The sequence below is a fragment of the Camellia sinensis genome, chromosome 10 (assembly GCF_055761805.1).
Source record: "Camellia sinensis isolate YWXY chromosome 10, ASM5576180v1, whole genome shotgun sequence".
Taxonomy (NCBI): domain Eukaryota; kingdom Viridiplantae; phylum Streptophyta; class Magnoliopsida; order Ericales; family Theaceae; genus Camellia; species Camellia sinensis.
Genome location: NC_138970.1, coordinates 46090511 through 46107107, shown reverse-complemented (window position 1 = coordinate 46107107; position 16597 = coordinate 46090511). Strand labels below are relative to the sequence as shown.

The 16597-nt window shown below is 48.2% G+C and overlaps 1 protein-coding gene across 1 annotated transcript in view; it reads left to right on the top strand.

Moving 5' to 3' along the window:
* The first annotated feature begins 1582 nt into the window (after positions 1-1582).
* Positions 1583-16597, top strand: part of LOC145800352 (uncharacterized) — a 44595-nt gene continuing 29580 nt past the window's right edge. The window contains exons 1-4 of the mRNA XM_082890009.1: positions 1583-1772; positions 1866-2459; positions 2540-2638; positions 2847-2873. Of these exons, the coding sequence (XP_082746135.1) occupies positions 1671-1772; positions 1866-2459; positions 2540-2638; positions 2847-2873 (822 nt within the window). The 5' untranslated portion in view covers positions 1583-1670. The remainder of the gene's footprint in view (positions 1773-1865; positions 2460-2539; positions 2639-2846; positions 2874-16597) is intronic.

Genomic DNA, 16597 nt, shown 5'->3' with positions numbered 1-16597 from the left:
AACACGCAGCCCACACTGATAGAAGGTTGAACACGCAGCCCAAACTTTAAATTTTCTGAACACGCAGCCCATATTAAATAGTGAACACGCAGCCCACACTGATAGAAAGTTGAACACGCAGCCCAAACTTTAAATTTTCTGAACACGCAGCCCAGATTAAATAGTGAACACGCAGCCCACACTGATAGAAAGTTGAACACACAGCCCAAACTTTAAATTTTCTGAACACGCAGCCCAGATTAAATAGTGAACACGCAGCCCACACTGATAGAAAGTTGAACACGCAGCCCAAACTTTAAATTTTCTGAACACGCAGCCCAGATTAAATAGTGAACACGCAGCCCACACTGATAGAAGGTTGAACACGCAGCCCAAACCTTAAATTTTCTGAACACACAGCCCAGATTAAATAGTGAACACGCAGCCCACACTGATAGAAAGTTGAACACGCAGCCCAAACTTTAAATTTTCTGAACACGCAGCCCAGATTAAATAGTGAACACGCAGCCCACACTGATAGAAAGTTGAACACGCAGCCCAAACTTTAAATTTTCTGAACATGCAGCCCAGATTAAATAGTGAACACGCAGCCCACACTAGAATTTGCATGTAGCTTATTTCACTTCATCGGCATACAGCCCATTTCATCCCATTGGCACACAGCCCAGCTCATTCCATTGGCACACAGCCCATTCATTTTATTGGCACACAGCCCATTCATCTTATTGGCACACAGCCCATTCATTTTATTGGCACACAGCCCATTCATTTTATTGGCACACAGCCCATTCATCTCATTGGCACATGTATTCATTCTGAATACAGGTTGGTTCCCGCAGTGTGCGGGGGTATGGTTCTACCATCGCGCGGGCCTGGTATGCTGAGCTCCCGGAGGGTGTCCGAGACTTGGTAGACTTGGCAGGGTTCGGGCCCTTCTGCGTCGGGTTGTCACGTTGTCCTGCCAGGAGGACACTGATGGCAGCCTTGGTAGAGAGATGGTGGGACACCACCAACTCCTTTCATTTCTCTGCTACCGGGGACATGACCATGACGCCCCTAGACTTCGCTGTGTTGACTGGCTTAGACATCGGAGGTTGGTCCATCCCCTACGATGAGGATATGGGCGAGTGGGAGGCCGCTTGGATGTATCTATTGGGGGCTCGCCCGCCTGTTGACAGGGTTTCTGGGAGAGTCCGATACACTTGGTTCTCTTCCCACTTTCGGCGGGCAGAGATGGTGCCCGAGACTCCCGAGGAGACAGAGCAGTATGCCCGTGGTTTCCTTATGTTCCTCTTCGGGACTACCCTGTTCGCCGACAGAGGGAACACAGTCGGGTTATACCTGCTGAGCGCTCTGGTTGACCTATCACAGGTCCATCGATATGACTGGGGTGGCGCCGGCCTGGCTACCCTTTACTTTTATATGAGCGCGACCTCCCGCGGGCGGGGCGATTTACTTGGCGGCTACTAGAGAGCCTGGGAGGTACTTTTCTATCCTCTTGATTTACATTTCTGCTTCTCATTACTTGTACATTGCACTCACAGCGCACTTTTACAGTCTGTATTTTGCTCTCAGCATTTCGTACTTACATTCTGCACTGCTTTTCTCAGCTATGGGTCTATGTATACTTCCCATCATTAGCCCCAGAGCTGGAGGTGGCAGGGATTCCCATGACCCCATATTCATTGGTGTTCGAGGGCCCGCACCGGCCGAGACCTCGAGAGACCCTCCTTTACCTGCGACAGTACTTTGACACTGTGCGACATTCAGAGGTACCTCTGAGCTTTCAGTTCCTTTCATTTTCATCTTAGATTTGCTCTGTATATTCTCGATTTCTGATTGGTTTATGCATTTATCATCCGCAGATCACATGGCAGCCTTGGGCGCCCCTGGGTGATGGTCTCCGACTTCAGTATACCGGAGGGTCAGACATCTCCCAGTATAGGGTCCTGCTTGAAGGGCCGGTTGGCAGGGTATGGTTCCTGGGGGAACGCTTTCTGCGCCAGGTATGGGGGTATCTTTCTCAGGATCCTCCCGCAGTACCCCCAGCCAGTATGCGGACTGCTGACAGGCTCTCTTACTCAGAGGTAGTCGGCGCCATGCTGGGTAGTGATGCTTTACTACATATTGAGGAGGGGGACTATGCCACTTACCGTCACATATATTTGATGCCTCCATTGACGGGAGCTCGTATCCCGATGATGAGGCCTGCCGGTATGTCATCCTCGGGCCAGGCTCAGACTCGGGCTGCAGACGCCCCTTCTACTAGCAGGGCTGGTACATCTAGAGGTGGGAGTAGACCGGTTCCTCCGGTTCCGTCGACTTATCCTCATCCTGGATGGCCAGATATGCCGACTGAGTTGATGGCGTGGCAGTATGGGGCTATCTCTCCGACCCCGATCCCGCTAGAGCCTCCGATGCCCAGTGATCGATACGCCATTGATCCTGACTCACCGCTGGTATGCTCCACTGGTTTTCATTCATCATTCAGATGTTTAGACATTTTTGTTCACTGATTACTATGAGCTCATATTTGCAGCCACCGCGAGGGTACATGGAGGAGGTGGTTGGACTGGTGGCCACACTCGAGGGCATGGTCCTGCGTAGGGAGGCACAGTTGTCTGTTGCGGGCATTCAGGTACTCTTCAGTTTTCTGGCATTTATCATACTTTTGATGACATGCTGATTTCTACTGCATCGATAGACTACTTGTGTAGAGCACATCTGATACACACCCCACTCGTACACTGTATTTACATGCACCCACTTCACGTAGCCTTTGCTTGTATCTACATCTGATGTATATATTTGGACTGATGTATTTGAATTGAACTCTTTGTTTTCAGATGCCTTCATGGTCCGGTCAGCCGCAGGCCGGCCACCCGGGCCTCCTTGGGGAGCTAGGCCATCTGGGCCTTTTCAGGGGGCGGGGCCATATCGGCCTTCCCGAGGAGCCGGGCCATCTAGGTCTTTTCGAGGAGCTCGAGGAGGGCCTGTCCGCAGACGCAGGGCTCACGTTGTGGAGGTGGAGCCTGATGAGGAGGAGGAGGATGCTGAGGAGGAGGAGGAGGCTATCGACCGTCAGTCAGAGACATCTGCTGAGGAGGGGGGCTCCGGTTTTGGCTCGGGGAATGGAGGCGAGGCTGAGGAGGATCCTGAGGATGACAACTCCGACTCAGATGATGATGATGGTGCGGAGGTTGTCCCGTAGAAGAGGATGAGGAGTGCTTCTCGTTCCCGCTCCCGAGGACATTGATGTTGCTATTTCCTGCTTTATTTTTCTTTTTGCTAGTAGTTTGTAGCACTTTGCACATTGTTAGGCAGTTTTATTTTCGTAAAACTTGTACCTTTGTTTGTTGTAAAGCATGATGGAATGAAATAGCTTTTGAAAAGGTGTTTGTATTTTAAACTTTTAGCATCGTATCGCATCAATTTATTTCGCACAAAAAAGAAATTGAATGGGAATGTGCATTGTGTAATCACCAAGTCAGGTAGTGAACCGACGCAACAAACTAAGCAACTCAACTTACTAAGATATAACAGAACCTTAGGAAGTTTACAACTCAATAAGCAAAATGCAACAACGTTAACAACGCAAATAAACAAGACTTAAACAAAGATTGCTTAAACAGAGCGCAATGACTCAAAAACATGAAACACGTCCGCTCGACAAACAACTCGATAAGCAAAACAACAACTCGATAAACAAAACTCAGCAACAACAGAGTGTACTTCTGATGATCTGGGCACCGGAACGCATCCGAAACGGAGGGAGATGAAGGCCTTTGACTCTCCCGTTGCATGGAAATACTTGGAACTCTCCTCAAAAGGGTAAAACAGGGCCAAGGGGATATACTGCAGCATTGCCGGCCACCTTTGGGAGCCGGCCGACCATTTTTGTGGAGAGAGACAGCTGGCCGGCCAGTTTTGTAAAAAGTAAATGGCTGGCCAGCCAGAAAAGGTGGCCGGCCAGCCACTCAGTCCTGCAGCCTCCTAGTTTTTGACACGTGTCCCCGTGAATAGTGTTTTTCCTTCTATAAAAGCCTCAACTTCGGGAACATTCATTTCATCTTAGTTTTAGACAAAGATGGAGGCGTTTCTTGCAGAAAATGTCACATCTTGGATCTCTTCTCTAGATGGCTCGGAAAAGCTGAATTTCTGGGGTTTCGGCTTGAATGCACTATTCACGCTGAGCCGTACTCCGCTACAGCTTCCTTTTCTCCATGCCGCGGCAAGGTTCTGGAATCCAGTGACGCATGTTTTTAGCTTTGGCGGCCAAGAGATGTGTCCCACTTTCGAAGATTTTCAGGTTTTGATGGAGTCTGAATGCTCTGAAGTGATCTTGCCCCAGCTCCGTTTTGGCCATGCTCAGGCTTTAGGGCGGATGTGTGGGCTTACGGTGCATGATGCTCGATCTCTGATCTGCAGTGGGGAACTGGACATCCTCGGTTTGATCCATCGTTTTTCTGACGCCGGTGACCACAGCAACCATTATTGGCAGGGTTTCCGGCAACACGCCCTCTGCTTATGTTTGTTGTCTCACTTTCTGCTTTCCTCGGGCTTCGGCGGGGCTAGCATTCACCTGATTGAAGTCGCCCAAGGTTTGAGAGAAGGAAAGAGCTGTATTGCCATAACCTTGGGCGAGACACTGATGGGCTTATATTCTGTCTATCGCCGGGAGGCGACTAGGTTTGCCGGGAGTCCACTGCTGTTGCAGGTAATGTTTCCCACCCGACCTCACATATATATTTGCTCACATCACTCAACCCTCAGGCTCGGTTTTTTTTTTTCACAAAACCCTTGTCTTACTTTTTCTCTCATCGTACATCTGTCTGTTCTTTATTCTCTCATTTTCCATCCCTCCCCTAGGTAGGACAAGTTGCAGGTTGTGGACTCTTGCCCGGCCTATTCAGCTCGAGGCTACTTCTTTCGGCAGCGCCTAGTCAATGCTCTTGACGAAAGGTGGTGGTTCGATTGGATGTGCAATTTGTCCGCAGACAGCATTACTTGGCGTTGTCCTTGGCTCAACCTCCCGGCAATGAGCTATAGTATGTCTCGGCTGATTGGGATCCAATTGATTGGTCTAACCCACTGCGTATTCTATTTTCCGTTCCGGTTTCTGTGTCAGTTTGGTCATGATCAGACCTGTCCACCGGAGGGGATTGAGTACCCAGCTGCTTTCCCGATCCGGGGTGCACAGCTTGCCCGATATGCCACGGCATGGAGGACTGGAGAGCTCCTGGCCCCTGCTTCAACTTTCAGTTGCACTTTGTCCGATGAGTGCTTGGATTGGCTTAATGAGGAGGCACAGTTTGGGCCTAGCTTGGCATCAGATGCTCCGTCCAGCTCTGGGAGGGGACGCAGAGATACTTGATTCAACTATGCCCCAAATTTATTGCTTATTTAGCGTTTTCAAGTTTTCGTTATGAATGTACTAAAAAGCAACCTCGATTGTAATGCAAGAGCAGGAGAACTTAGTTTTGAAATCAATGAAATTGACAGTTGTGGTACTGAAAATTTTCCGCTTAGGGTCCAGAAATGGTCTTAGTCGTAAAAAGATTGATTTGAACAAAGTCAACTTTTATTAAAACTTTTCAAAACTATTTTCGATGTGGATCAGAACTGGACACGCCGAAGATCTGTCACTGAAATGCACAACCCCAGATCCCCGCAACTGGAAAGTTGCCCCTAGTCTGAAGAACAACGCGGCACTTCATAGCAACGGAAAGTTGCCCCTAGTCTGAGTAACTTTGCACCGTCGCGGCAACGGAAAGTTGCCCCTAGTCTGAACAGCACTGTACCGGAGATCGCGATAAATGCTGATGGACAAAGATGACTGAGATGATCGAAATGGACAGAGTTGATTGAGGAAGAGTTTATGGCTGAACTTCAAGGTGAAGTTGCCTACGTATCCCAAAGATGGGAATCAAGCCTTACGTAGTTCAGGCTCAGGTTCACTCGAGTATTTTAACTCTCCTTTTGCGCTCTAACTTTTGCCAAGGCCGCCCTTTGCGGGTTTTCAACCTTGCGAGCTCAGTTTTTATATTTTCTAATTTTTTGTGCTCTGACTTTTTCCTAGGTCGCCCTTTCGGGTTTTCGGCTTAGCGAGCCTCTCAAGGATAGTATTTCTTCAACTTGTCCATATTGATCGGTTGTGAGAACTCCAAGCCATCTAGATCCATCAGAACCACAGCTCCACCTGACCAGATAGCTTTGATGATGTAAGGACCAGTCCAATTTGGTTTGAACTTGCCCCTTGGGTCGTGGATGGGAGCTCGGTTGTCTTTGAGCACCAAATCTCCTTCTTTCAGATTCCTGGACTTAACCTTCTTGTTGAAAGCCCGGGCAATTCTGCGTTGATAGCCTTGGATGTGGTACAGTGCTTTCAGTCTTCTTTCATCAAAGAGCATGAGTTCTTCGAATCTGCTTTGCTGCCAATCTACTTCGGCTATCTGGCATTCAGCCAATACTCGTAACGACAGAACCTCAATCTCAATGGGTAGAACAGCCTCCATTCCATAGACCAATGAATATGGAGTTGCTCCAGTAGAAGTTCTGATTGAAGTCCTGTAGCCCCACAGAGCAAATGGCAGCTTGTCTGGCCAATCCCGATAGGTTCCCACCATCTTCTGTAGTATGTGCTTGATATTCTTGTTGGCGGCCTCAACCGCTCTGTTGGTCTGCGGTCTGTATGTAGATGACTTATGGAAAGCCACATTGTATTTTTCCAACAAGTCTATCACTTCCTTCTTGAAGTGGGAACCATTATCTGAAATTATCTCGTTTGGCACCCCGTAGCGACAGATGATGTTGTTTCTGATGAACTTTGCGACGTGCGACGCCTTCAACACCGCGTATGATTGGGCCTCGACCCACTTTGTGAAATAATCTATCGCTACTAGGATAAACTCATGCCCGTTTGACCCCTTCGGGGTAACAGCTCCGATCACATCAATTCCCCAGACTGAAAAAGGCCATGGCGAAGTCATGTTGTACAGTTTTGACGGCGGGATGTTCATGCGATTTGCATGAATTTGACACTTGTGGCATCGCCGAACAAAACTTATACAATCCTCCTCCATGGTTGACCAGTAGTAGCCCTGTCTGAGGATCTTTCTGGCCAGCATTACTCCATTCATGTGTGCACCGCACTCCCCCCCATGGATGGCTTCCATCAGGCGTTTCGACTCTTCAGCTTCTACACAGAGCTTATGCATTCCCAGATGACCCCTTTTGTACAGCTTTCCCCCGCAGATAATGAACTGAGCAGCCATTCTTCTAATAGCCCTCTTATCCTTGGCATTTGCCCCAAGTGGATATGTCTCCTTTTCCAAGAAGTTCCAGATGTCGTAATACCAGGGGTTGCTGTCTTGAACCTCATCTATGGCGGAAATCGACTCGTATGCTGGCGCAAACTTTTGATCAATAATGACTGGACGCATCCGGACTCCGGACGGGATGTCTATCATGGAAGATAGAGTTGCTAGTGAATCTGCAAACCTGTTGTTCTCTCTTACGAGGTGGGTGAAATTTAGCTTCTCAAACCGAGGAATTAACAAATCCAAGGTTTGGTGGTAGATTATCATCCTTTCCTCCTTGACTTTCCAATCTCCTTTTGCTTGAGACACAACAAGGTTCGAGTCCCCAATGACGTCCAACCGTCTTGCCCCTAGTTCCAGGGCTGCTTCCAGGCCAGCAATACATGCCTCATACTCTGCTTCATTGTTGGAAACTTTGAACCGGAGCTTGAATGCTAAAGGGATACGGGAATCATCAGGCGCTATCAGCAACACCCCTATCCCATACCCATACTGGTTTGACGCTCCGTCAAAGTACATCGTCCATGTTTCATCTTCGACGTGCAGAATGGCTTCATCTGGGAATAGATACTCAACTGCTTCATCCCCCTCAACCGGGTGGTCGACAAGGAACTCCGCTACCGCTCTCCCTTTTACTGACTTGCGCGTTACATACTTCAAATCAAATTCGGAGAGCAACAGCAGCCAACGAGCTAGCCTACCCTCGAAGAGATATTTGATGGGATCCAAACGCGAAACCAACATTACAGAGTGGGCTAACAGGTAGTGCCGCAGCTTCCTGGTTGCCCATACCAAGGCTAAGCAAGCCTTCTCCAGCGGTGTATAGCGGGTCTCGTAATCCAGCATCTTTTTGCTCAGATAGTAGATGGCTCTTTCCACTTTGTCTTCTGACTCCTGCGCGAGCATGCAGCCCATGGTAGTCTCAGTTACCGAAAGATACAATATCAACGGTCTCCCCGGCTCTGGCGGTGACAACACGGGTGGGTTCTGTAGATACTCTTTGATCTGCTCAAAAGCTGCTTGACATCGGCCGTCCCATTGGAATTTCTTTCCTTTCTTCAGGAGACCAAAAAGTGGTTCACAAGTCAAGGTTAATTTAGAAATAAACCGTCTTATGAATTGCACTTTACCCAGAAAGCCTCGCACCTCCTTTTCAGTCCCTGGTGGTGGCATTTCTAAGATGGCCTTGATTTTGGAAGGGTCGACCTCGATGCCCCTTTGTGTAATCAGAAACCCTAGCATCTTCCCTACTGTAACACCAAACGTACATTTCTGGGGATTCAGTCGCAGCCGAAACTCTTTGATCCTTTGAAAGAATTTTTGTAAGGCGGTGTAGTGGCCCTCTCTATCTTTGGACTTGACAATCATGTCGTCCACATACACCTCGACCTCTTTATGGATCATATCATGCAATATTGTAGTTGCTGCCCGTTGATACGTAGCTCCAGCATTTTTTAACCCGAATGGCATCACTCTATAACAATATGTCCCCCACGGGGTAGTGAACGCAGTCTTCTCCCGGTCTTCGGGTGCCATTACTATCTGATTATAGCCTGAGAAACCATCCATAAACGAAAGCAAAGCGTGTCCTGCCGTGAAGTCCACCAATTCGTCAATGTGTGGCAAGGGAAAGTCATCCTTCGGACTGGCCCTGTTCAAATCTCTGAAGTCTACACAGACCCGAATCCTGCCGTCCTTTTTTGGCACCGGAACAATGTTGGCCAACCAAGTTGGGTATTCAGATACCAGCAGGAACCCTGCGTCAATTTGCTTGGTGACCTCTTCCTTAATTTTGAGAGCCCAGTCCGGGCGAATCCTTCTGAGTTTCTGTTTGACAGCGCGGGCCTCGGGATCAAGAGGGATCTGGTGCTGTACAATCTCAAGATCGATTCCAGGCATGTCTTCGTAGGACCACGCGAAAACATCTTTGAAATATTTTAATAAAGCGACTAAGCGCTCGCACTCCTCCGAAGACAACGTGGACCCGATCTGGACCAGCCGCGGGTCCTTCTCAGTACCAACATTCACAGTAGTGATTTCATCCATTAAAGGTTTAACAAATCTTTCCTGCTCTTGATCAATTAATCGTTGTAAAACCGGAGGAATTTCTTCCTCGTCGTTTTTATCAAAATTTTGAAAATCCTGATTTAAGCAATAAATCAAAGGCACAGAAAAATACTCAGAAACCACATCCACATCATTCTCATTAAATATTTCTAAGCCGTCAGATTCCTCTGTTACAACAGACTCAAAAGAAAATGAAAATGACGACCTAGACAGGACTGTGGCATCCGGGTTATCACCCCCTGGAATACCGGACTCAGACTCAGTCGAGCTGGAATCTAATTCCGACACACAAGATTCGGTGGAATCAGATTCCGGCTCACTACCTGACCTGGAGCTGCTAGATAAAAAGCCTTCTTCATATTGCCAAATGAGAGAAGGTGCGATAGATGCATCCAAGATCGGCGCTGGAAAGCCCGCAGCTATTTCATCTCCAATCACAGAAACCGAAGAGTTATCCCCTAAGCACTCTTGGCCGATCGGAGGATCTGATAGTAGACTTGCCAGTGCTACCCCCATTTCAAGCTCTGTGCCCTTAGGATCCACTACTTCACATTGCTCAACCTCAGTTGGTGGGTCTGTCTGCGCTTCGGCAACGTCATCCCCAGATAATTGTATGTCGAAAAAGATTTCAAAACCAGGCACGCGCTTCCCCTCCGCGTTTAGCCATGGCTCCGGGAAGTCGTAGAATGGAAAATCTTCCCCCTCCCGGACGAAGCGTCCGTTTAGGGTACCCCAGATGGGCCTGTGCATTAACTCAAATGGCTTCCCGGCCTTCTTTGCTCTGGCCCTTCCGGCCATTTCTTTTCCTTTTCTCACCCAGTCCTCTTTGGTGGGCAGATAGCCCAGTCCAAAGGCGTGAGGGTTGTGTGGCACTTCGGCCAACACTGAGACGCCCTTCCGGCCGCTTCTCCCTAATCCCATCCCGGGGGTATGTTTTAGCTTGTTCATGAGGTAGATAGATTGTGCACTAACGTACATGCCCTCATTCACAGCCATGACATTCTGCACCACTTGAGCCTCGGCCAAAGTGAACCTCGACAAAAACACATCCTCCGTGTCGTGCTCAATCTCTAAGACAGGTGTGGACACTTCCGGCGGCGGATGGATTGATGAATTCCCGAAAAAGATCGCTACCCCTTTCCCGTGGGGGTACTTTAGCATCTGATGTAGAGTGAAAGAGACTGCTTTGACCTGGTGCAACCACGGTCGCCCCAAAAGTAAGTTAAAGGTTGCGGGAACGTCCAAGATATGAAATTCGATACTGTGTTGTCCTGGACCAACCTTGGTTTGAATCTTAACAGTCCACATCACTTCTCTGCTGGTATTATCGTATGCTCTGATCACTTGGGTGGTTGGGACGAAGTCCACGGGTTTTAACCCGATTGCATATGCCGTTCTGGTTGGGTAAACATTAATTGCAGACCCGGTATCAACAAGTACCACCGGTATCCACTTATCTCTACATTCCACAGAAATATAGAGAGGTTTGTTATGACTTGTGCCCTCAGGCGGTAGCTCCTTGTCCGAAAAGGTTAATGCCGGGGAACCTCCTCCCGGAAAAACCAGCCCAACCAACTGTTCAGGCGTGGTGTCTATGGAGAGTTTGGACTTGTCCATAGCAGATAAGACAGCTTCTCTATGTACTCGTGATGCCATTAGCAGTCCCCAGATGGAGATGTCTGCTTGTATCTTTTTTAACTATTTCAACACAGCTTCATCTTCAATCTGCTTCTCCTTCTGTTTCTCCGCTTCTCTATCCTTCCCGGATGCCTCGGGTTGGTCCAGGTGTGGGGGTTTGAAGTACCGCCCACTTCTCGTCATGTGGTCAACCTCATCGAGGTACCAAGTGTCATCCGGTTGATTATTCCCCAGTCTTCATCCGTGTGGGCAAGACATAAGTCATCGTCTTCCCACCACATTCCATCGGCACCCAACAGACACCTGTCTGGCTCCGGTTTAGTTGCACTTGCAGTGCTCCCTGTCAACATGCTCGCAGCATTCTCTATCTTCGTGCACGCAGCACTTTCAGTCCCCTTAGGGCCTTTAGCTTTCCTAATTCTCTCAGCCTCCTCGAACTTTTCTTGTTCCAGCTGCATCAGTACAGCTGTTTGTTCAACAATTCCCGTATCCATAATGCCCATGTCTCGAGCGGAATTCTTAGCATCGGCGCTCTCCGGCGATACAACTTGACTTTCGGCCATTCCGGCCACAACTGATACTTCTACCCCTGCTGGGCTCTGTTCTGGTTGGGCTTCCCCCACTGCATCTGGTTGATCTTCGAGCCATCCAGTGGCCTCCGCTGATCCCTCATAATCGTACCAGTTGATTGACGCATCCCCCAGTTCCTGGTCATCGAGAAGTTGCAGGTTGGCATAGTCCTCCTCTACGGCTGTCAGATCATCTGCCCATAGCCCAGATCCATCCCCTCGGATCATGCATAGCTCTTCTGTCTCTGGCAATTCTACACTTAGCCCAATTCGGCTCGTTGATAGGATGTACTTGCTTGGATCATAGGCTCTCCCAACAAAACTCTGTCCAGTCTCAGATTCAACAATCTCATTCTCTCCCAAAATCTGCCCTGCCCTATCTTCGACGGTCACCACCATCGGTTCTGGTTGGGTTTTAGAGATGTCCACCATGCACAAGAAATCAGTGCAATCGGGAAGGAGCACCTCCGGCTTGGGTAGGTGGGTGGGCGTAATATAGATGCTAGGATCGTAAGATGCGACCCCAGTCTGGATAAAATTAATTCTTTTGGGAGGGGAAGGTTGGTTATGTGGTGGGAGAGGGTTGGTTGTGACGTTGGGTTTATCAGGAGGCGCGATCACCTGTTTGTCAATAAGATCTTGGATCTCATGACGCAATCTGTAACAACGGTCGGTGTCGTGACCATGTTGTTGGTGATATGCGCAGTACTTTGCTGGGTCATAAGAGGGGGGGAGTGGATTCGGTAATGGCTTTGGTTCCAGGGGTTTCAAATGATTTTTTCTGATCAATATTCCCAGAACCTTGGTCAGGGGCATATATAGTGGGGTAAAGGTTCTTTGGCCTCGCGGTTGGAATCTGTTGGCTTGTGTGTTGCTTCCGGACGCGCCGGAGAAGGGTGTGGCAGTCATGGGCCTTGGAGGGGGAGGGGGAGTGGTGGTGACCATACTAACTTCCGAGGCTCTCGTATTTGCAGCGCCACTCGGGCCCGCATTGTTGTTACGGTTGAACGTCCTCCTTGGTTGTTCTCTGTCATGGTCAAACAGACCTTGTTTCATTGCGTCTTCGATTTGCACCCCCATCTCATGTAAATCTGCGAAAGTAGGGAAGGGGACTACAATCATTCTCTGCATCAACTTCGGGTGGAGATTGCGCACAATCATCCGGATTTGATCTTTGTCAGTGGGCCTTAAGGTCATCATTGACGCCTTCGCCCTCCATCGGATCACAAAGTCCGAGAAAGTTTCCTTGGGCTCTTGCCTTGTCGTTTCAAGATCACGAGTTGTGATCTCGATCTGAGTGTTGTATGAATATTGCACGACAAAGGCCTCAGCCATCTCATCCCAATTTTTCTTCACTTCATCTTGTAACTTTGCGTACCAATGGGAGGCCACACCCGACAGGGTTCGGCCGAATAATGAAAGCTTCTGTGGTCGTGTTAGGCCCATTGGCCGGAAGATGTCTGCAAACAGTCGGATATGGACCATGGGGTCACCAGACCCATCAAAGCGGTCGATTTGTGGCATTTTGAACCTATCGGGGAGTGTTACGGCCTCCTCGGTATATCCATCTTCGATATCCGGCATAGCCTTGACCCCTTGGGATTTCTTGAAGAGCTTCTCCAGTTTGCTCAATTTCAGAGCTGTATGATCAACCTCGATCTCGAATGGAGAGTCCGGGTGATTGGATGTATGGACCTTGGACAGTTGTGGTGGAAGCGGGGGCGGAGCTGGCCCCGTTGGAAGATTTGTGTCCTCTTGCAAGTTTTGGATAGTCGGCACAGTATTCTGGGTGTTTGGAGGAGCGTTCTGAACAGCAGGTGTCTGCTCAGGTAATGGGGGCCCTGCCGGAGGAGGAATTTGGTGTGAAGCAGATGCTGTATTCTGTTGTTGCAGCCTGGTAATCAGCTCAGCCTGTTGGGTCATAATCTCAGCTTGCTGCTTAGCGAGTTCATCTCGGCGAACGGCATCCTGCTGCACGGCCCGCATGGTTTCCTGCATTTGGCGCATCATTTCCTCAACTCCTATTGGTGCCGTCATACTGTTTTGATTTATCTGAACTACCGGCAAATCTGTCTCAGTGGGGATCTCAACCCAACTGTCTACTGATGGGGGAAACCACTGTTCTAGCGCTCTCTGTTCAGATACACTGCGCTTTTTCTGCTTCCTTCTGGTAACAGGGGGTAGAGAATGGAACACTGGCTGTCCGTTGATTAGATCCTCAGATCGATGGAGTCGACGACCTCGTGTCCAAAGTGCTTGGGGAATGCCTGCTGGGTTGGAAGCAATTGTGCTAAAAACTGACCTAGCAAAAGATAAATAAAGCGAAAAGGAAATAAATAAACAGATAAACGGACAGCATAACGGCTTAAAATAAAATGCATGACACACAGCCGGGCATAATAACACACAGTCAATAAGCTGAATAACACACTGTTCTCAAACACTGATTATTATCCCTGTATCACTGTCCCCTAAAATAGAATCTGATATCCGCAGATAGCTGATTCTCAAATACTGGCTGATGCCTGCAGGCCTGATACCCATAATACTGAACTGATGCCCGCAGGCCTGATGCTGACAATACTGAACTGATGCCCGCAGGCTTGATACTCAAACTCATATACTGAACTGATGCCCGCAGGCCTGATACTGACAATACTGAACTGATGCCCGCAGGCCTGATACCCAAACTCATATAATGATACATGCATTCCTGTAGATACGCACTCTAAAGCACATAACAGATAAGTGAGAGCCAAAACACCCCTATATTGGGGTAGGGTTTCCCTGTCCTATTTTGTCAGGAACTAGGGTTTCACTACGCACGCAGCGGTTTCAAACAACCTGTAAACGGGTAAGCAACCTGTCCTAATTTGGAATGGTCACTATGGATCCGAATATGCACTAGGTCGAATGGTCAAAGAGGGTGCCCCGGTAAAACCGGGGTTTGTGTTCCCATGCTGGCAGAGCCCACAACCGGTCAGCCTTATGGTCATGCCTTGACAAGACAAGCCTCCGGCAAACCGTCCAGGAATAGCAGATGGCAAACACGGTGTCCTAGGCGCACCAATGCAAATGCAATGCAAAGAATCACACAAGTGTAGTCAAAAACAGATATCATGAGTTCGAGTCAAGCTCTCTAAATCCCCAGCAGAGTCGCCAGAAACTGTAGACAGCCCGCGGGGGACCTCGCTACAGCTCGGACTCGATTTCTAGTCACGGTTCTAAGTCTGAACCAAAGAGTCCAAATCCGGCAAATCGTTTTAAAAAAAAGATTTTTGAAAGAAGTGCCAAACATGGACTGCTTTGCCAGATACAGAGTCGCCACCTAAATGTTTTTTAATGGGAAATTTAGGAAACCCTGACTCGGTGCCAAAGGCCACGTGTCCGTCATCACCAAAGTTGCCTCGGCTCGGGAACTTGGGTACGATTGGGGAAGGTCACTTCGTGAGCACCCCTGCTCGCCCGATCAAAGATCGGCCTCTACTAACCATGATATCTATTTTTGAAAACCTTGTGTGTTCTTATTCCGGTTATTAGCCTAGGTTACTATGTGATGCGCACAGCATACAAGTATAGACTGGGTCGCCTGAATTGGAACAAAACATTTCATGTTTGTTTTTTTGAAAGATGGTTTGCAACTCGCAAGTAGGCTTAAAATGCAGATTTTGCCACCCTCGGGTGGGCTTAGAAAAGATGGTTTTGCCACTATCTAGTGGACTTAAAACAAATAGTTGATGATTTATTCCAATTCAAGTAACCCAACCTTCACCCACAGGCATTCAGGCAGTTATATCATATAAGCACATAGCCTCATGGTAAGCATGCTATTCATGGCAGTCACTCACACGCATGCAAGGATGTTAAAGCATAAAGCTTACCGAGTACTCTAAGCCAAAACAGAAACTCATTAGAAATCATGCATGAATCCTAAGTATACAGAAATGCCTAATGCAACACATGCAAAATGCAACTATAGCAGGCTCGGCTATTCTAAACATGGCATATGAGATGCTACAACTATCATGTATTCAATTTTAGAATTGAAAAATACAATGTAGTTAGTATGATGCGCCGAGCCCGGTGCATGCAATACAGATGAATGATGCAAACATGCTGTCATACTGTATGCTAATTTAAACATGCCCTAATCTGACCATCATAAGCGGATAAATAAAAGGGAGAAAAACGTGGGGTTGGAAGACATACATCACACTCACATACACTTATTACAGTTGTGCCCTCACTCGGAGGGTCCGAATAAATATACAGTCCCGAATAAAAGAATATTACAGTCCAAAATATTACAGTCCGAATAATGTACAAATTTCTAATTAATTAATGAATTAACTAAGAAAGCGGTAAAACTGGCATGCAAGCCAGGGACTGCCTTGCTTCTGATGGATGATGCATGTCCGGATTGTCTTGCGCGGAAATCCACCGGAATGCCCCAATTAGCCTCTGTTTACACCTGTTCTTGAAATGCGTGCCAAGCCCCAAAAAGTTGCTGATTCTTCGTTTTGCTGCAACAGAGAGCAGGAAAGGGGCATAGCAATGTATTTGCACAGATATATGCATGTCTCGATCGTCGTGCCACCAATCACGCATACCGAGACATGACGGCCGAGGAGTCGAATTGCACAATTTAATGTAGGATGAATGCACATGAAAACACAACAAAACCTAACTCCATCATGGATGATCCGGAGTGTCGGTGACTGGGAAATTGAGACACATTCAGTCACACGGAGTACGAAATGCACCTCGTTTCCCGTGCCCGGGCTAACTCCTATCCCGAACACGATGCAATATGCATGACATGCAACTAAGATGCAATCCTAACATACACCATGCTATGAAAGTGAAATGCCTTGAAATGCGTGCACACGGGCACGCAAACCGAGAAAATGACAGAATGCAATCTAAGATACAACCTGGTATGCACTATGCTATGAAAATGAGATGCCTCGACGTGCGTGCACACGGGCACGCAAACTGAGAAAA